This window comes from Parasteatoda tepidariorum, chromosome 10 (assembly GCF_043381705.1).
Source record: "Parasteatoda tepidariorum isolate YZ-2023 chromosome 10, CAS_Ptep_4.0, whole genome shotgun sequence".
In the NCBI taxonomy this organism is placed as follows: Eukaryota; Metazoa; Arthropoda; class Arachnida; order Araneae; family Theridiidae; genus Parasteatoda; species Parasteatoda tepidariorum.
In genome coordinates this window covers 63529308-63550964 of record NC_092213.1, presented here as the reverse complement: position 1 = coordinate 63550964, position 21657 = coordinate 63529308, and the positions used below count along the sequence as shown (strand labels likewise).

Sequence of the window (21657 nt, the reverse complement as noted above, 5' to 3'; positions counted from 1 at the left end):
ATTTAAGTGTCTACTGTGATAAATTAAAATATGAATTTTTTTTTAAAGAAACTGAGAAAACTCGTTATGCAATGAAAATGTTGTAATTATTTCATTACAACTTTGTGCAGTGTGCAAGAAGAAAAAAAAAGAACCACCTTAAACAACCTTGAATTTCTTAACGTTCTAGGACTTTTTATCTTAATGGCTCAAGGGGGTGACCTCAAATAAATAAGCACAAACGATAATTTAAGTTACGAAATGAGATACAGAAACTTACTTTCTCTAAATAAACATATAATTTTTTTACAGATTCGAATTTCTGATCCCCAAAATATGTTCCTCATAGTTTAGTCAGGAGAGCGCTCTAAAGTTTGGACTATTCAATGTTAATTTTACCTTTTTGCGTGTTTCACTATATCTCGAAAACTTTTGAAGCAAATTGAAATTTTTTTGTACGCAATTATAAAATTCGTTTATCCGAAGACAATGTCATGCAAAAAAAAGTTTTTAGTAAATATTTTTTATTATTTTATTTAATAATGGTCGAAAAATTTTTGAATTGTAATGTTTAAAATTTTTTTCATCATTTTAATCCTCTGAACGTTCTGCACGTAAAATGTGGTATTTTAGTATGCAGTCTTTTTAGCCTAGCAAAACCAGATTTTTTATGTTATGAGATAGGTAAATAGTGTATAGTAGAGAAACATTCTCCTAATTTTGCCCATTTTCTAAACCGCCAGTGGTTTAAAGAGTACAAGTTTACAGGGCAAAATAAAAAATTTGAGCAAAATTGTTGAAAAATTCCAGAGAAATTGAATTTCAAAAAAGTCATCTATTCAAAATTCAATTTCTCAGAAACTATATGATCGATTTTGCTCCAAATTTGTATTTTCTCTTGTAAAATTTATAATCTTTAAAATGATGCAAAAAAATTGCATACTATACAATTCAGAAATTTTTCAACTATTATTGAATAAAATAATTAATATTTACCAAAAGTTATTTTTGCATGGTAATGCAAATCTTTGCATTATCTTTGGACCAAAGAAATTTTATAATTGTGTGCAAAAATGTTTCAATTCACTTAAAAAGTTCTCGAGATATAGCGAAATACGCACAAAATTAAATTAACATTAAGGAGTCCAAACTTGGGAGCACTCTCCTGGCCTAACAATTGGAACCATATTTGCCAGATCTGTCGGGGGGGGGGCTTGTTTAATNATTGTGTGCAAAAATGTTTCAATTTACTTAAAAAGTTCTCGAGATGTAGTGAAATACGCAAAAAATTAAATTAACATTAAGGAGTCCAAACTTGGGAGCACTCTCCTGGCCTAACAATTGGAACCATATTTGCCAGATCTGTCGGGGGGGGGGCTTGTTTAATCAGAAAAAGTGTATTTTTGTGTCTGATTTCATAACTTAAAATATCGTCAGCCCTTAATAATTAGCATATTTGAAGTTACCCCCTCGAGCCTTTAAGTTTGAGTCTGATCATTGAATCCAAAGTTATTCAGGGTAGACAGTCTGTGCATTTACCCCACACTGTGCATTTACTTTGAGGCATACATCATTCACTTAGTGCAACTGGTTCTGATAAACAATTATTCATTATTCATGAAAGAATATTCAAGGTTTTCACAACATTAGAATTTTTTTACCTATTTTCTCTAGTATACTTGAAATATAACGAATTTTTGTGCTTTCCAGAGATGAGGATAGAGATAAGAGTAGCATGGATGGCAGTGAAAAGCGACGGACAAGCAGCAGTAGCGATTCCCTCTCTGGCATCAGTCACAGTCCCAAGTCTTTATCTACCTCTGGAGCTCTTGAAGACTGCAGCTCAACTTCTTCCTTGGATCGAAGAAGCTTGAGCAGCCTGCATCCCCAGACTCCAGAATGGGAGCTTAACCAGCCTTTCCCTACCAAGACGGAAGTGACCAGTATAGAGACTAGTTTATTGGACAGTGATAAACTCCCAGATCCTCCAGACCTGGGTGCCATTCACGGCATCGATCGAGAGACCGACATTATCGACACCCACACCCCTCATATTTATGATGAAAACAACAGGAGACCAAAGAAAGCTTGCAAGGATGCTCCAGATCTAGTGTTAGATCTTCCTATCAATTTGCCTAGTCCAGTTTCTAGTGCCAAAAGTGGTTCAAATAATTCACCCGATGACAATTCTCTACTAAGTCCAGGAAGCAACACAGACAGTCCAGAGTTGACTGCAGCTGAAAGATTTGCCAAATCTAATCAGTGCACAATGAAGAAGGGGACCATGTCTCGCAGTGCGAGTCATGTGACAGGTCCTCAGTCTCTTGATGCACAAACTCAGACATTCTATGCAGTGCGGCGTAGTGCCAGCACCGGTGACAATTTAGGACCTGCGTCACCAGATTTGACGCTGGATTCCAAAGATAAACCCACTTGTGACGCACAATCTGAACAAATATCTTCCCCGCTAGTGAATACAAATGGTAATGTTAAGGTCGAAACTGTTGAACTGAGCTGGGTAAAAATGGATAAAATGAACAATGAACTAAAGAACAAAGATTCTCCAAACAGAGTGGAAACCACCATAAGCACTGGTGGTGTGTCTTCCTTTAAACCACCTGTTAAAAGCAAACCACCTCCTGTTATGAAAAAACCTAACCGTGCTGAGTTGAAAGCACAAGAAGTGTACCAGCAAACCGCATGCTAATATTTTTCAGTTCATATTGAATTACTTGCGCTGAATTGTGAGAACGCAATTCATATAATAGATAAAGTCAACTTAAATACAGCTATTTTAGGTAATATTTTCTCAAATTCTTTACTAATAAAATATAGATAAGTTGAGTGGTGAATATATCATTACTATTGAAAAATCATCAAAGTAATTTGAAACAAACACTTCACTTAAGTGCTACGTGTAACCTAATTTAAATTAATAGATTGAGATTCAAAATCAAATCAATTTGAAAATAAGCTTTATTTGAATGTTGATTTAAATCAATAAATTAGAATCGTTGATTCATGTTAGTGTGAAAATAACGATTCCTATCCTTCAATGCCCATCTTTAATTTATATGCTGTGCATGTAAATATAAACGTAAGTGGGTAGTTTATTTTAAATGTTAGAAACGCTTTTTAATGTTACTCTTATCCAAAAATTTGCATTTATTTGAAAACAAAAACAAAAATTAGTCGTTTTTAAATAAATGAAAAGGTTCCTGTCTCGTTAATATTTATATTTTGGTTAAAACAAATTAAGAATTTATTACTTCCGTTTTATGAATGAAAATGTTATCATCATATTCAAAGTTTGTTGTATGTACATACAGCATGCACAATTTAACTTACTCAAACAGGTTGAGATGAGGAACAGCGAGCATTTGTTCATAAAGGTGCTGTTTTCTTAATCTGTACAATGTGTGACGCAACAAAAGAAGCAGGAAAAAAAGAACTTTCTAGAATCACCTGCAACTTTCTTATCTACTTTTCTAGGAAAGAACTATTGTATATTTTTGTGTATTGTGTATTATCGTTGAGACATGACAAAGTAAGTCGACCACTTTAGTAATGCGAATGCTGTGTTTTTTATGAATAAATGGCAGTATTGAACTTTGTGCATTTTGAGCTGTATTTGTACGAGATTGTATAAATTTAAGAATTTGTATGACCTTTTGTATGATGAACGATATATATAATGAGCTATTTGATGTAAAAAAGTGTGGTTGAATTTTCTTTTGCGTGTATTACTAGTTGTTCAGACAAAACAAAAACATTTTAACCAACTGATTTTATCAAAACTTAAGTTGATTTTATTTATTTATAATTTTCAGAAAATTCTTAAAATTATACAAATTTTTAAACATAAAACAAAATATTTTTAGGTGCATTTTTCTAAAGCAAAACTCTTATTACAAATAATTAATTAGAAATGAAAATTATATTTCATTAATTAGGTTTTGCAATAAAGCCTGATTCGTATAAGTTTGAAGTGTTGTCATAAAAATTTTATTTTACTTGTATAATTTTTGAAGTTATTTGTATGTCATATTTTTTATTTGTTCATTCGTAACTTTTGTTTTTGTATTATAAAATTATTATGTACAGTGAACAGCCATGGCGTTGGCATAATAAAAAAATAAATAAAAAACAGTTTTGCATTTTCTTTTTGCTCCATATTTGAAGATTATGACTAATTTAGCTGATATCATAATACATATAAAATTACAAGTGATCAATTGTGTTCTTGAATTATTTTGATATTAAACTCTCTCTCTTTTTTTTTCTTTTTTTTTTGGCAATTACAGTCAAAAACTCAAATTTTGGTGTAGAAAATATTGTAAATAAAACTGTGTAAAATTGAAATTTATCCAATCTGTTATTTTGTTAAAGTGATGAAAATAAAAATACAGAAACTAAAGCTTAATGAAAAAAAACACTCAATTCATTATATGTAAAATAAATTTTCATTTACACCCATTTAATTCCTTCTTACCCTAAAATGAGATTACAAAAAAAAAAAAAAAAAAAAAAAAAAAAAAAAAAAAAAAAAAAAAANAAAAATATTTAAAGTACTCAGAATTTCAATCGTTCTCTGTATTTCTTTCTACATTAAAGTTCATTTTTTAGTTTTGTATGAATAAGGCCGAAATTCGAAACTATTCCGATGCTGAGCTGCATAATCTAGAACAAGGGTTTCCAACTTACATGAGGCCGGGGGCTGGAATTAATAACACTAGTCAAATGGCGGGTCACAACTTTTTCAAAATTTTATATAGGACTCTTTTATGTTTGAAGAAACATTAAATATTACTGTCACTATTCACAAAATACAAAAAATGAAATTAAAAAGAACAACATACACGATTATTTTTGTATTTGATTAAATATTTCCTTGGATACAAAACCTGAGAAATAATTATTTTTGCACTGTTGGTACGTTAAATTTCACAGAAACGAAGAAGTAGGATTTTTTTTAACGAAAGGAAAGTATTTTAAAACCATATAGATTTTTTATAAAAATTGTCTGCAAAAAAATGACAATTAATATATTTTAGTTCAGGGGCCGCTAGCTGGTAACCACATGTCTAGAAAGTAGACATACTAAAGCTATTATAACATATGATAACATGTAACTAGGAAATTTATTCTAATAACTAAGTATTAATAGCAATTTAGTTAAAGCCTTAAATTGATTGATTGGAAAAATCGACTCATTTAAGCAAAAATTTATATTTCTTATAAATTTTAAATAGTTTACTAATCAGTGAACTAATTATACATTGATATAATTAACATTAGTTCACTAATTGGAATTTTCTCTTACGAGGGTTGCCGCAATCTGGGAAGTATGGTCCCAATAGTTCGGTCAGGAGAGCCGACCAAAGTTTGGACACTTTAATATTAATTTTACTTTTGCATATCTTGAGAAATTTTTTAAGCGAAATGAAAACAATTTGCACGCAATTATAAAATTCGTTTATCCAATTCCATACAAAAATAATCTAGTAAATATTTATTATTTTATTAAATAATAGTTTTAAGAATTTTGAATTGTAAGGTGTACAGTTTTTTACATCATTTTAAAGCATCGGCAAAATACAAAATCGGTTGAATAATTCCTGAGAAATCGTATTTTTAAAAAGTCGTATATTTAAAAGTTGATTTCTCAGGAACTATTAACCGATTTCGCTCAAATTTTGTATTTTGCTATATTAAATTACATTCTTTAAAATGATACGTCCCGCAGTGGACTGATCGTTAAGACACGGTTCCCAGCAGATCACCGAAGTCAAGCATCACTGACTACGGTCAGTGTGCGGGTGGGTGACCACTTGGAACAGTCTGCGTATGGACCGAGGGTCCCTACGCCTGCAGACCGCTCTCCTGACCAAACAATGGGAACCATGTTTTCCAGATTGTGACTACCCCCTATATTTAGGGGACCCAAAACTCCGAATCCATCAAAAAACAAGAAAGTTTATTCAGCGAAAGTATGATTTTGTGTCATATTTCGTAATTTAAAATATCGTCTGCACTTACTAATTAGCATGTTCCAGGTAACCCTCTTGAACCATTATGAGTCCTAGAACGTGAAGATCCAATCATTGGATCAAAAGTTATTCAGGGCGATCCATTTTTTATGTTGCGTATTGTAAGCAGGGCTGGAGAAAATTCTAAGAGAATAATATTCAGTATGTACAAAGTTCCTAGTTGGATCAAAAATGTTAGCTTTTTTTTCTTCAGTACAATATTTCAAAGTATTTTTAGAAAATAAGGTATATATAAGAAAAAAATTAATTTGATTTTACACTATTTTTGAATAAACAAGCATATGTGTTATGAAATAATTGAAATCAAAATATATTAAAATTGAAATAATTTATTAAATTAAATTTAAGCTCCCACTTATTAATCATTTCAGCTTTAAGAAATTAGTTTTAATACTTAAGGAATTCAAACTAATAAATACACAAAATTGACATACGTTTTTTTTAACAAGAAAAAAAATTTGCAAAGCGACGCATTTTTCTATAAAAAATTTTGTGGGAATTTTTTTTGTACTAAAAATTTCCCCATGGCTGCCTGAGTTTCTTTCGAAGCCTTGTTTGGTCGGTCAGACATATTCTGCTCCCCTGAATATAATTAATAACAATAAATATTGAGAATGAATGAAAAAAATTTTTACTTTGAGATCAGACAATTATTAACGAACACTTTAATTTTACTTAATCTGAAAAATCTGCCTAAATTGTAACATAAACGGATTAAAATCAGTATATAGATTGATAAATAATAAACAACGAATAGTTATAATATCTGACTTTAAGTACTATTATGATTACCATTAGAAAAACCAATTAATAGTTTCAATAATTTTGGCAACATTTTTTATGTGTGATAATATAATTAACAATTTTAGTAGTACAGAACGTAAGTATTGTGCATGATTTAGTATCTAATTAAATGTCTCACATGTCAAAAAAGAAACTTACCCAAAGTTTTTGACAAATTTCGACAATTTAACTTTTGAGAGGTTTTTGACGCGTTATGACAAAACCAATTTTTGACGTCAAAAACCAAAACCTGTTAAAAAAAAACTTTTTTTTAAAAGGAAAAAAAAAACGCCTTCATTAATTTGCATAAGCCTATTTCATAATTTAATTGTCAAAACAAAAAGCATTGTATTCATCTCAATTCAACTTATACTTTTAAGCTTTAGTTTCAGTTCATAATTTTAAGACTTCACATTACTTCCTGAATAACTTATGACATTATGTTTAAACTTTTATGTACTAACATGGCCAAATTATGGTGTCATGGGACTTGGGCCTGACGGATAAAATAAAACCCTATTTATTTTATCTTAAGAATAAGAATGTATTTTTTTTTTTCCAAATTAAAGAAACATTTAGTAATGCTAACTAAGAGGAAAAATGTCGCCAAATTAGCGATTTTTAAAAGAGTTAAATAACTTTTGAAATATTTAAATTATTAGTCCGCTCTAAAGCCCAATTAATTCTTCATGGAAAGATGATGCATGTAGTTCAAAATCATCGTTTTGCTTCAAGTGCAAGGCACTTAAACTGTAGCTTTTTTTGTCCATGGCTAAAGAGATCAAAAAATCATGTTTGAGCCAATGTGCGAGTTTGAAATGCATCACAGAATTAATCAATCAATACTTCGAAGGTTTTAACTTAAACTTAGATTAAACATAGTTAACTTCAATTATGTGGGACAATTGGTGTATATGACAGGAATCGGGAGTCAGGTCCACAACTATAAAATTATAATAATAAAAGATAAAATAATTGATTGTTTCGTTTCAATAATTATGGTACCTCAACTTTTTACCACATTAACTGCTAAAGTTCTTCGCATTCATTTTTTGAACAAATATAAGGTACGTTCTTTTTAGAATAGATCAAATTCTGCAATTAGTTACGAAATTCTTTTGAGCATCCTTTTCAACGTCGGAAAGCAAATCTTCTTTTATTCTAAAATTTCTCGGCCAAAACTTTTTTTAATACCCTTCGCCAATACTTTGATTTAGAAGTTATTAGTTTCATTAATTCTTTGTAATTAAACCATTACTTTCATTAATATATACTTTTATCTACAACTACTGTACTTTCCAGTTTGTAGAGTTAGTAGTTTTCCTAATTTTTGCGTGTATTCAACACACACCATTTTCGTAGAATACGNCTGAGTGCCTGGGGCCCCTGGGCACTGCCCGGGTGTGCCCATGCGTAAAGACGGTACTGACTGTACTTTCCAGTTTGTAGAGTTAGTAGTTTTCCTAATTTTTGCGTGTATTCAACACATACCATTTTCGTAGAATACGGATGCCGTGAAGAATATGGAAAAACGGATTTTTAAAAAGTTTTGAAGATATCTTTTTATTTTAATTTATAATGCTTATAGAAATCGTGGGCCGGGATAGCCAGGTCGGTAGAGCACTGGGCGCATGACCGAGAGTTCGTGGGTTCGAACACCGTCGGCCGAAGATTTAACGTGTGGGTGCTCGTTAAATCTGTCGAGTCACAAAATCCTCCATTCCATGTTCCCATAACAAATCAATACCTCTGGGGATACTCGATTGGAGATAGATCGTTCTCTGATTCAAGTCAAGATAACGATCTGCGGAAGTATGAATGGGTCCGCCTTATAAACGGGTGTGTCATATGGGAGTGGCAGCATTCAAATTCTTGACCATAGATGGCGCCACTAGAAAACAAGAACAATCGCACCCCTCTACCTTAACAGGTATACGAGAGAAAGCAGAAATCGCAAAATTCAATTTTCCAATTTAGGGACTGTCTAATATTCGATTATGGTTCAGGCATACATCCTTACCCACAGGATTTATTGTTTGACCCTTTTTGGAAATTCATTTATTCTATGAAAGAGAAACTTAACAGTTTTATATTATCAAATATTTTATGGTGATGAATTCTGGCGTTCACTTATTTATTATATTATTCACTGACAGGTTTCACTTATTAGACTTCGTTATCAAAGTCTACTACAGTGAATCAAAAAAGTCCAATGATAAGAATTCCTGTGAATACATATCACTGAGAAGTACCAAAATTAATAGTACATATATTTGGTTTGATCTTAAGGCAGCAAGTAGGAATTTCGCCCAACTTTCAAGGTCATTAATCGCCTTCGCCAAAACTAGATAGATATGAAATTTGCTTTAGAAGAATCATAATCAATTCTATTATATTTTGACTTAAAATCTATTCAAGATTAGAAATTGTAAAGGTTGACATAAGCATTTTTTAAACTTATTTTCCTTTCAACATCATTTTGTGTTATCAAAACATCTAACGCAGTTTCACCAATGAAGTTTTCAAAATTTAAGATTTAACTTTGATAATTTACCATTTTTAATAAAAACTTTTCTTCATTCGAAATTTCAGTGCATGATAGAGTTCAAAATATAATTCTTAAAGCATGAATAACCTTTGTTTGATTGTTATTGATGGCTGGGGTCTTTCAGAGGAGAAGAAAGGTAACGCCATTTTCAACGCGCACACCCCTATCATGGACGACTTGTCGAAAGATTCAAGCAATTATCTAACCCTAGACGCTTCGGGTTTGTCAGTTGGCTTGCCAGAAGGACTGATGGGAAACAGTGAAGTGGGCCATATGAATATCGGCGCTGGACGTGTTATGGAACAAGATATCTTACGAATTAACAAAGAAGTTGAAAATAAGGAAATAAGTAAAAATCCTAACTTCATCGAATGCGCCAACAATGCCAAATCTAAGAATGGTAGACTTCATTTTTTGGGACTGGTTAGCGACGGCGGAGTTCATGCGCACATCGACCACCTCTTTGCTCTGTTGGAAGCAGCTAAAGAACACGAAGTAGCAAAAACATTCATCCATTTCTTTTCCGATGGTCGGGACACCAGTCCGACTTGCGCTTTTAAGTACGTTCAGCAGACTCTCGATAAATGTAAAGAGTTAAATCATGGCTGTTTGGCGACAATAACCGGCAGGTATTACGCAATGGATCGAGACAAAAATCATGAAAGAATTAAACTGGCGTATGAAGGTATGGTACAAGGAAAAGGTGAAAAAACGAACGCCGAAGAAGTGGTGAGCTTCATAAAAACGAAATACGAAGATAAAAGTGACCCACAATCTGATGAAGACCTGAAACCTATTATTGTGAACCAAGAAGGGCTTATTCAAGATGATGACACCCTACTTTTCATCAATTATAGAGCTGACAGAATGAGGCAGATAACGGAAGCATTCGGCATGAAACCTGAATTTGAAACTGGTACAATCCCGAAGAACTTGATGGTATGCACAATGACACAGTACAAAAAAGATTATCCGTTTATAATGCTATTTCCACCCCGAGTTCCAAAAAATGTTCTGTCTGAGTGGATTTCTAAGAAAGGATGTTTGCAGTTTCACTGTGCTGAGACGGAAAAATATGCTCATGTCACGTTCTTTTTTAACGGTGGACAAGAGGCAGCGTTCGAGAACGAAACGAGAAAAATGGTCCCTTCACCAAAAGTTGCCACGTACGATCTTCAACCAGAAATGAGTTGTATGAAAGTAGCGGACGAAATGGTGAAAGCAATCAAATCGGGAAGGTACCACTTCGTTCTGTGCAACCTGGCGCCGCCCGATATGGTGGGACATACTGGTAAATACGAACCTGCTCTACGAGCAGTTGAAGCAACCGACAGGGCAATAGGGCGTATTGTTGATGCTTGTGTTGAAATGGAATACGAGTTAGTCATTACTGCAGATCATGGTAATGCTGAGAAAATGTTAGACGAAAATGGTGAACCATGCAAAACGCACACAACGAATCGAGTACCATTTATAGTGAGAAGTTCTCGAAAATTGAAAACACCAGACCATAATGCTGCTCTTTGTGATGTCGCGCCAACAATTCTAGATTTAATGGGTTTAGATAAACCTCCTGAAATGACTGGTCGAAGCCTCCTTGCTTAACATTCCTTTAAATTTTTAAATACAGAGAAAAAGTAGCTGCATGCACATATTTAAAAATCATATTAAATTTGTCTTGCAGTGTTTAACAATGGTTTCAAAAGTATGTTATGTGTAAAAATGCAAAAAGAAAAAAAGCCACCCATTAACGAGCAAAAACGTGAGTCTATTGTTAGAAATAAATTCTTCTTTAAAAAAAAAATTGTAGGCGTTCAAAATTAAGTGCAAAACATAATTTAGACTCAAAGCACAAACTTCAGACCAATTTGAAACATTAAGGCTCATTTAGAAATAAACCACGATCAAAAATAACATAGACAGGTACTTTTCGGTTAGTCGAGCATGAGTGAAATTCAACTGTTATTTTTTTTCTCGTTTTATTTCATTTCTTTTAGTATTTAATTTTTATGCTTTTAAAAAATAAATGAAATAAAAAAAGAATTGGCAGAGGTCTGCATTTTTTGGCGAAAAGTACCTATAGCGTAAAAATTTTTTTTTTTAATATTATATATAGATTTTACTTTGTACTTCTTTGGATGATGTTTTCAATATAAATATAAATAACAACAATCTCGAGTTCTTGATCTGGTCTACTTCCGACTGGGAAGTATACAACTGCTTACTACAGCTTATTCTGTGAGGCGATATTTTCAAGCAGGATAATTTTGTTTCTAATTAAAGTAATAAATTATCTAATTTCTGAGCTCAAATCTGCTGTATTTCATAAGATATTATTGATATTAAGTAATACCGGTGCGCTTGAAGTGAAAATTCGTTATTGTTACTTAGACATGTTTCGTTAAAAAAAAAGGTGACACGGTTGCTTGATTTAGAAAGAGCTCGCTTTTTGGCAGTTCTGATTTGTCCTCTTTGTACTCGTTTATTACTGTGTGTTCTTAGTGCAAACCGTGCACCATCTGTACGAGCAGCGAGATTAAGTTCATTACAAAAATTATCATTTAGGTTTAAATTTCGAAGAAGTGGACATAAGATTAAACACAAAATTTTGTGTGTTATAATCTAATGTCCAACCAAATTTATAGCCCCAAGAATTTTACATTCCTGATTTCTTATGAGTGTGTAACCTGTTTCTGGTTAAGATGTTTGGAAAAATTAAATGATATAAAAAAATAATTTTGCGGAGGTCTACATTTTTTGGCGAAAAGTACCTATAAGCATAAAAAATAAAATTAAAAATTTTTTTTAAAAAATGACTTCTTCAAATTATATGTCGAAAAACTTTAAACGATTTTTTTTGTCATTTGTTACAATTTAATGCTACAGTAAGTGATATAATAGGGGAGAAAGGGGTTTTTACAAACCATCACAAATAAACCACCACTTGTTTAATATTTTGTTGCAAAAGTTACTACTATATCAATTGATAGTTATTAAGTTACACTATATAACAAAGATGGAGTAAAAGAATGAGGAAAAGATGATGATACAGCTCCTAAATTTCCCTCTGACCGTTGGCTACAATCTACCTAGAAAGCCTTGACCTAAGTGTGGAAACAAGATTTTTATGCTCTCTTCTGCCATCTGCGAACTCTTTTACGATGTTCCAGATTGAATTGACAGTTTTCAATTGAGTTGAAAACTGCTTATGAAAAACATGAAACTGAAAAACTGCATTTGATATTTTTGTTTTAAAATCTTTCATCTTAAACAATATTGATTTGAACTTATAATTTCTTTTTTTAATTTAAATCATTATTTGGAATCTTCTCCTATGATCTTTTAAATTGGTGGACGTAAACTTTTGTAAGTATTATATGTATTGAAATGTAAATTATTTACTTATAAATTACTTATCTTTAAAATGAAGATAAGAAAAAGGAAAAGAAAATGTGGAAGAAATATATATATAAAAAATAATAAGCACAACAAAAAGAATTAAACGTAATAATAAAAAAAATTAAAACAGCAATAAAAATAATTATGATAATTAAAATACTGATAATTATAATAATAATCAAAATCATAATAATCAAAATAATAATAATAATAATTAATATTTAATAATAATTGTTAATAATATCCTATTAACGATCACAATAATAATTAAAATGCGAATAATTGTATTGATGACTGAAATATTAATAACCAATATTTTAATAAAAATACGAAATATTATAATAATAAAACATGTACAGTAATAATAATATTTAATGCACGAATAATTCGAATAATAAATAAAAATATTAATAAATAACAATAAGTAAATAAATAATAAAATGTTAATGATAAAAGTAAAAATTTAACACAATAAAGGATACACAGGATTCTTTTCCCTTTGTCAAAAAATGGCTTAAAAATAAGCGAATAAAAAAATGTGTCTTGCATTGATATTTTATGAATTGAATTATTATTATTTTAATATTAAAATACATATCAATTATTATTTCATTATTAAAAATGTGTACCAAAATAATGTTTTTCTTATGTTGATGAAGGGCGTATTTAGCAAAGTAAAATTAATAACTTCCTATTACACAAGAATTAAGCGTTTTATTTTATTTTTAAACTTGGTTAACACTTCTATTAAATTTTTTTTTGTTGTACTGCTGTCTTATAATTTATTTAATCAATTTATGATTATTATTATTATTTAAGGAAAATGCACATTTAATATTAATATTTATCTGATTATTATCTTAATTTAATTAGGAGTGCTTAAGAAGGATTTAATATCACGGATTTTTCAGGCAATCAAAATATTATTCAATTTTATATCTGCTATAATTATTAGAATTTGCCGTTTTTGTTTTGATTTCATCTTAAACTTTGTAAGACTGAATGACAACTGAGAACTACATAGTTCAACTTATTTTTCTTTTTTTTTTTCCTTTTAAATGAAGTTTATAAATTTTTTTTATAAATAAACCTTAGAAAACGTATTAAAAAGTTTTGAAAGACAGAAGTTTGGTGCTGCCATCTATTGTATAAAATAATACTTTGTAAACTCAAATGATTTAATTCCTTCATTTTATACCTTATTTATATTTTGTGTTAAAAATCGTTAAGAATTATATGAATAAAAACAATTGTATTGGAAAAAGTTCGAAGTCGTAAAAGTTCATTTATTTAAAGTTCTTTTATTATGAACAGTGTATGTTTTTCATTTCCCTTTCTCTCCATATATTTGAACGTTTAACATAAAATTGAAATCGAGAACTAATATCAAGAACAACAGAGGAGGGGGGGGGGACTGTAATACTTACAAGGTTTCATTTATTCTTTTTTTAAATGGAACTTTATAAATCTGACATTTGATTATAAAATAATAAAATATCGCTACGGAATGAATCGGAGAATTCATTGAATGAGACCCTTGGCATTTGGCTTTTGTTTCAGACTGTGCGATGTATAATTTGATTATAATACAGTAAGTATCATGTTGAGATGAATCAGAGAAATTGATTCTTTCGTTTTTATTAATGTTTCAAATGGAAATTTATCAAAGTAATACTTCATCACAATACAGTATACTATGGTAGGGTAATAAATCGTTTGACTTTTGTTTTTATTTCAATTGAGTTATGAAAATTTATGAAAGTGATGCTTGATTACAATATAGTAAAATATCGTTGCTGAATGGCTCAAAGAAATTTATCCTTTGGTTTGTGCAATTGCTTCAAATATAAATTTATTAAAGTAGTTAAAATACGGTAATTAAATGAATCGGTGAAATTGATCGTTTGGTTTCTGTTACTGTTTCAAATGTGAAGTTATGAAAGTGATGCTTGATTAAAATATAGTGAAATATCGTAGTGAAATAATTCGGAAAGACTGAGCCTTTTATTTTTGTTATTGTTTCTAATGGAAATTTATTCAAGTGATGCTTCATTACAAATACAGTAAAATATGGTGGGAAATGAATCGTTGAAATTGATCCTTGGGTTTTTGTTATTGTTTCAAATGGAAATTTATCAAATTGATGCTTGTTTATAATAAAATAAAATATCGCTGAACAATAAATTGAAGAAATCGTTTTTTAAGCGGACAAAACGGAAGAAAGCGTAACTTTCATTTTCGCATTTTCATTTAAAAATGTTCTTTTTACACAAAATTATAAAATTCGTTTATCAAAAGATAAATTGTTTATCCTTATCCGCATAAAAATAGCTTTTAATTATTTTTTCATAACTTCATTTAATAACTATCAGAAAGATTTCGAATTGTAAGGTATACCAATTTTTACACGATTTTAAATGACAAAATATAAAATGTGAGAGAAATCAATTGATAATTTCCTAATTTATAAAATGTTTAAAAAATGAATATTTTTTAAAGCAATTTCGTTCCAATATTGTATCGTGTCGTACAAAATTATATAGCTTAAAGTAATGTAAAAATTTATGTACTTTATAATTAACATATTTTAGAATAATAAATTTAATAAAATAATAATCAATTATTGAAAATTATTTACATGGAATTATTTCGATACAAACTAAATTTATAATTGATAGTAAAATTTTTCCGATTGCTTTGAAAAATTCTAGAGCGATGACGAAATACGCGAAAAGTAAAATTTACATTAAGAGACCGGGTAGTGCAATTTAAATATTTTTATAAACATTTGTGCACCCCCCCGAAGAAAAAAAATTATAAAGGAGAAAGGGGAAAAAAATTTATTTTCAATGAAAAACAATGATGATGAAATTTTGAGAACATCCAAGCGTGTCAGGCGAGATAAAATCTTTTCTTAGAAGATTAAAGAAAATTTTCTAGAACGGTGGTTATAATCAGTGAAAACGGATAAGATAGCATTCCTTCGCAATAACATGCGATAAATCTTTTAGATACAGCTACAGAATAGCTAACGAATAGTTAGTTATACGATATAATTTAGATTTTCAAATTACTTATAAATTTACAACGCTGGAAAACTTATAAAAGATGCAACGTCCAATGAATTAGTGTAAACAGTATATACTGATTTTTTATATCACTTTTTTCTTAGTGTAAATGTTACGTTCTAATTAAGCATATTTTATATAAATTGCTTTTAATTTTAAAATTTCGCCAAATAGATTTGCAGCGAGTAGTTTAATTTTCGTAATAGTTTAATTTTTGTCTGATAAGCTCATAAGAATCCTTTAACTAATATGATCTACAGTGCATTTATCTGATTAAAAACTTCGTTCGCTTCAAAAAATAAATAGATAGCAAATAACACTCGACCTGTTTCAAGAGCTTCAGAAATAGGTTCCCATATTTTCTCATTCAAAAGAAAATAGGGGAACCTATTTTTGAAGCGCTTGAAGCTGGTCGACTGTATAATACTTTCAGCATTCAAATTATAATTGTAACTTGCTATCAAAATTTTGATTGATTTGAAAAGAATTCTGATAGAAGGTAAATTTCTTTTGACAATAAAAGAACGAAATATATTGTTAGTAGCAGTCACAAGAAACTAGTAAAACTTCTATTGTCATCAGGATTAGATAACTAGTTAAAATTTAAGAACACTAGTCGAAAAGTAACCAGAATTTTATTCGATGGCAAATTCCTTTAGTCAAAAATATCGCGATGAAATTCGCTTATTGTAATTTCTCAAACTATTTGAAAAATGCTCAAAATTTCAGATCGTAAAATTTCAAATTCAAACACGTGTAATATGTAGTAACAATGTTTACTTTTGGAAAAATTGCATACTCCATCATGAAATAAAAATAAAATTAAAATTTAAAAAATCTACGAATTGTCTTACGTAATAAAATATTCATTCAAAATTACTAGCTGCATAGTTTTATTAAATTTTTTTTTCTTCAGAAAATACGAAAAGAAGCTCTAATTCCATGACCTATTTCTCCCAATCTGCAAAACCTGGATCTCTCATCTTTGTTTTTTTTCTCGATGGTACTCCATCATCAAATAAAAATAAATGTAAATTTTAAAAAAATATATAAATTGTCTTACGCAATAAAATACCGATTCAAAATTGCTGCATAGTTTTATTGCTTTTAACTTTTTCAGAAAATATCACAAGACGCTCTAAGCTTTTATGACCTATTTCTCACAATCTACTGAAACGCAGAAACGGTACTCCATCACATCAGAAGATTTTCGAAACTAATATCAACCAAAAAAACTAAAATAAAAATTTATCCTAAAATGCAATAAGACGAAGGTAAAAATCGTAGGTTCGTAACTTAAAAATTAGAATGATTTCGGTGTAATGAGGACGCTATATTAAGAAAGATAGTCCATGGACTTTCCTTGCAATAGATTTACAATATTTTCTGCCATTACTGTATTTCTATTTCAAAATATTGACAATAAATTCAGTTCATTAAAAACATAAAAATCTAACTCTTTCAGGTTTGAAAATCGATCCAGAAAACCATGGAATCCAAGCAGCCGGAAACCATGAAACCAGATTTCATTAACTACATCCAGTCAACTCCACGTTCTCTGTATGATATGGCGATTGTTCCTGTAGTATCTTCATTATTGCATCAACCGGATATTAAGGCAGAATTGATACAAATGCAAAATAAATTAAAACGGGATTGCAGACTGAATAATACGGATAGTTTAAACACCGAAAGAATATACAAATTTTGTAGAGTTTCAGTCGAGAAGAAAATACAAGCAAATCTGCAAGCATTTCCCGTACCAAAGTGGATTAAAACAGACATATTAGATTTAGTTACACCCATGGGAATAGAATTGCTTAAGTATTTGGATGAAGATAAAATGGAATATAAACTGTATAATCATTCTGCACGCGATGGTTGTATTTCTTGGACAACAGAACGAACTATTGACAAAATCAAAACATTGGAACGCTTGCTACTTGACGATTCTAGAGAAAAGGATTTTGATGTGCTGTTCGAAATCGCATGCAGTTGTTTCTGTGAGAAATATATCTTTGAGATGTATGAGGTGCTGCCACCGGAAACTAAAGAAAGATTTAATTTAGAACGCTCTCATTTCACTTATTATTGGATGTGCATTCTAGAGAATAAGTTATCTGATTTTACCAGATACATATTTGAAGACAGCATTAATAATATTTATGATCGAGAGCATAATATTTATCTAAACATGTTTACGTTATCGGTTTTAGACGCTAATTTTCACGGAGTTAAATATCTGTGGCATCATAAACTTACAGAAGAAGAGAAGAGAACTCACGTCAATCGTTGGTTGGTGTTAGCTTTAGAACTGGATGACGAAGTTTTAACGTATATAGACCCAGGACCCAATGAACGCACTGACATCATTACCTTTCTGTTGTCACATTTAAGTGATAAGGAGCAGCAAGCGGAAATTTTTCATCGATTTCAAGACGTAATATTGAAATCTTTAAGCAACCATTGGTCATGGCAACACTATTTCTTGCCAACGATCAACAAAATGTGGGATTTTTTAGATATGGAACTTTACTGTGAAATAATGACATATATCGTAGAAGAATTACAATATGAAAGTGCAACAAAAGATTTAATTAATTTATGGTGGCATAGCCCCACTAAGTTCAGGAAACGGTTTATTGTCTATTGTTGGCAGTGTAAAAGCGACTTCAGAAATCTTCATCAAATAGATAAGAGTGATTTTGTATTTCGAGTTCTATATGAGACCATTGATGCAGGCAGTGACAGTGGCGGGGAAAAGGTTGATTTTGATTATGTTATTACCATTTTATCACTGACCTATGGAACGTATGAATGGGTTGACAAATGTTTACGCAAATATTTTGATTCAGCTAAGAAAATAAACGAATTCAAAAAAGAATTTGCAACGAAATATTTTTTTGAGTATGTGGATGAAATGAAATACGAAAAAAACGGACTAAGTTTGTTCGAAAATTTTCTAAACTACTTTTTATGCAATGAAGACGATATTGAGAATCTGAGTGGGGACTGCAATAAACTGACAGCTGAACATTTTACCAGGCTGACTCCTACTGATAACATTCGCGAATTCAAAAAAGAAATGATGCTTTCCTTAGATGGCATTGACTTATTCTTCAATTCAATATTTGATTTGTATCGTGACACTGTGGAATTGCGGAGCGTTGATTGGAAAAACAGTATTTATCTCATAAAACTGTTTTCACCCTGGTCGAGAGACATGGTAGCGGAACTGAGCTCTAAGTTGGATGACAGTGTTCGCCAAAACTTCTTCCACTACAAGACTGTGCTATCGAAATGTAGAAGAGCTTTATTCCGCACTTTAGGACATCTTGTTTCATACAACGGTGGTGATTCTTATGATGNTATTAAAATATAGAATAAATATAAATATATTAAATAAATATATTAAATAAATAAATTAAATAAATAGATTAAATAAATGAATTAAATAAATGAATAAAACAAATAAGTAAATAGCAAATAACAGAGTCAACGTGTTTCAAGGGCTTCAAAAGTAGGGGCCTATTTTAAACTTGCCACACATGAATGAGCAAAAATAGGCACTATTTTTTATTATTGTATTAATTTTTATTTTTTGAAGCGAAGGAAATTTTTAATCAGGCAATATTTTACCGCTTCAATTTCTTGGGATAATTTGCTTAAGATCTACAGTAGATAAAAAGGTCTGAAATCAAAATAATCAAATAAAATAAAAATTAAAAAAATAAGTTTTTCAAGGAGAAAATAATTCTATTTTTGTCGCACTTAAAATGAAACACTTAAGGTGCTTCACTTTTGGAAGATGTGAGAAAGGGAATTTAAATGAGAAAAAAATAGTTTTCTTCTTTTTAGTCTACTTGAAAAACGTAATTTCCCCCACCCTTTTAGTTTTGTGTTTGAAAATAATTGTAGTTTCGATCAGCGGTAAAAAAGAGGTAAATACTACTATCAGCATTCAAGTTATAATTGTAACTTGCTATCGGAATTTTGATTGATTAGAAAAGGATAAGAATTCTGATTGAAAGTAAATTCCCCTTGACAATAAAGGAACGAAATCGATTTCTAGTAGCAGTCATAAGAAACAAGTGAAACTTGTATTGTCATCAGGATTATCATTAGATAGTTAAAATTTAAGAGCTCTAGCTAGTCGATTTAGTAGTCGGAATTTTTTTGAAGAAAAATTCCCCTTTTCAAAAATATTACTATAAATTTTGCTTATAATAGTTCTCTCTAACTGTTCGAAAAATTGTCAAAACTTTGATCATAACATTTTAAACTCACACAAACGAAAGAGAGCTAATATGCAGTAAGAATGTTTATTGTTGGAAAAATTTACAGGTATCCCACAATTATCTCAATATTAATCCCCTTTTTTTATCCTTAGTTTTTTTTCCGATGGTACTTCGTTATCAAATAAAAATAAAAGTAAATTTTAAAAAAGCTTTAAATCATCTTACAGAATAAAATATCTATTCAAAATTACTGACTGCATAGTTTTATTGTTTTTAATTTTTGCAGAAAATACCACAAGAAGCTTTAAATTTCCATGACCTATTTTTCACAATCTACTGAAGCAGGATCTCTAATTTTTTTTTGGACGATTCGCCATCACCAAATAAAAATACAAGTAAATTTTAAAACAAATCTACGAATCGTCTTACGCAATGAAATATTTATTCAAAATTACTAGCTGTATGGTTTAATTGTTTAAAAGTTTTTTCAGAAAATACCTCAATAAGCTCTAAATTTCCATGACCTATTTCTAACAATGTTCTAAAACGCGGATATGTACTCCATCATCAAAAGATTGTAGAAACTAATTTCAACCAATAAACTAAAATAAAAATTTATCCTAGAGGACAATAGGACAATAAGAAGAATAAAAAGCTAAGGTTCTCATTTTGGTCATAACTTAATTAGTTTGACTTCAGTATAATGAGAACGATATACAAAGGATAGTTCATAGACTTCCCTTGCAATAGATTTATAATTTTCTCTGCCATTGCTGTATTTCTATTTTAAAATATTGATCATAAATTCAGTTCATTAAAAACATGAAAACCTAACTTTTTCAGGTTTGAAAAGTGATCCAGAAAACCATGGAATCCAAACAGCAGGAAACCATGAAACCAGATTTCATTAACTACATCCAGTCAACTCCACGTTCTCTGTATGACATGGCAATTGTTCCTGTAGTATCTTCATTATTGCATCAACCGGATATAAAGGCAGAATTGATGCAAATGCAAAATAAATTAAAACGGGATTGCAGAATGAATAATATGGATAGTTTAAACACCGAAAGAATATACAAATTTTGTAGAGTTTCAGTCGAGAGAAAAATACAAGCAAATCTACAAGTATTTCCCATACCAAAGTGGATTAAAACAGACGTATTAGATTTAGTTACACCCATGGGAATAGAATTACTTAAGTATTTGGATGAAGATAAAATGGAATATAAACTGTATAATCATTCTGCACGTGATGGCTGTATTTCTTGGACAACAGAACGAACTATTGACAAAATTAAAACTTTGGAACGCTTGCTACTTGATGATTCTAGAGACAAGGATTTTGATGTGCTGTTTGAAATCGCATGCAGTTGTTTCTGTGAGAAATATATCTTTGAGATGTATGACATGCTGCCACCGGAAACTAAAGAAAGATTTAATTTAGAACGCTCTCATTTCACTTATTATTGGATGTGCGTTATAGAGAATAAGTTATCTGATTTTACCAGATACATATTTGAAGACAGCGTTAATAATATATATGATCGAGAGCATAATATTTATCTAAACATGTTCACGTTATCAATTTT

General features: G+C 30.2%; 2 protein-coding genes across 8 annotated transcripts in view; both read left to right on the top strand.

Moving 5' to 3' along the window:
- The window catches only part of LOC107448763 (SLIT-ROBO Rho GTPase-activating protein 1), a 217266-nt gene extending 213138 nt beyond the window's left edge, over positions 1-4128 (top strand). For all 7 annotated transcript variants that reach the window (XM_071187096.1, XM_043045560.2, XM_043045559.2 and 4 more), the window contains one exon: positions 1690-4128. In XM_071187096.1, coding sequence (XP_071043197.1) covers positions 1690-2686 — 997 coding nt within the window. In that variant the 3' untranslated portion in view covers positions 2687-4128. The remainder of the gene's footprint in view (positions 1-1689) is intronic.
- A 5212-nt stretch (positions 4129-9340) lies between these two features.
- Positions 9341-10979, top strand: LOC107448761 (2,3-bisphosphoglycerate-independent phosphoglycerate mutase-like). The gene has a single exon (XM_016064074.3). The coding sequence runs from the start codon at positions 9439-9441 to the stop codon at positions 10963-10965; it is 1527 nt and encodes a 508-aa protein (XP_015919560.2). The 5' UTR covers positions 9341-9438; the 3' UTR covers positions 10966-10979.
- The last annotated feature ends 10678 nt before the right edge of the window (positions 10980-21657 follow it).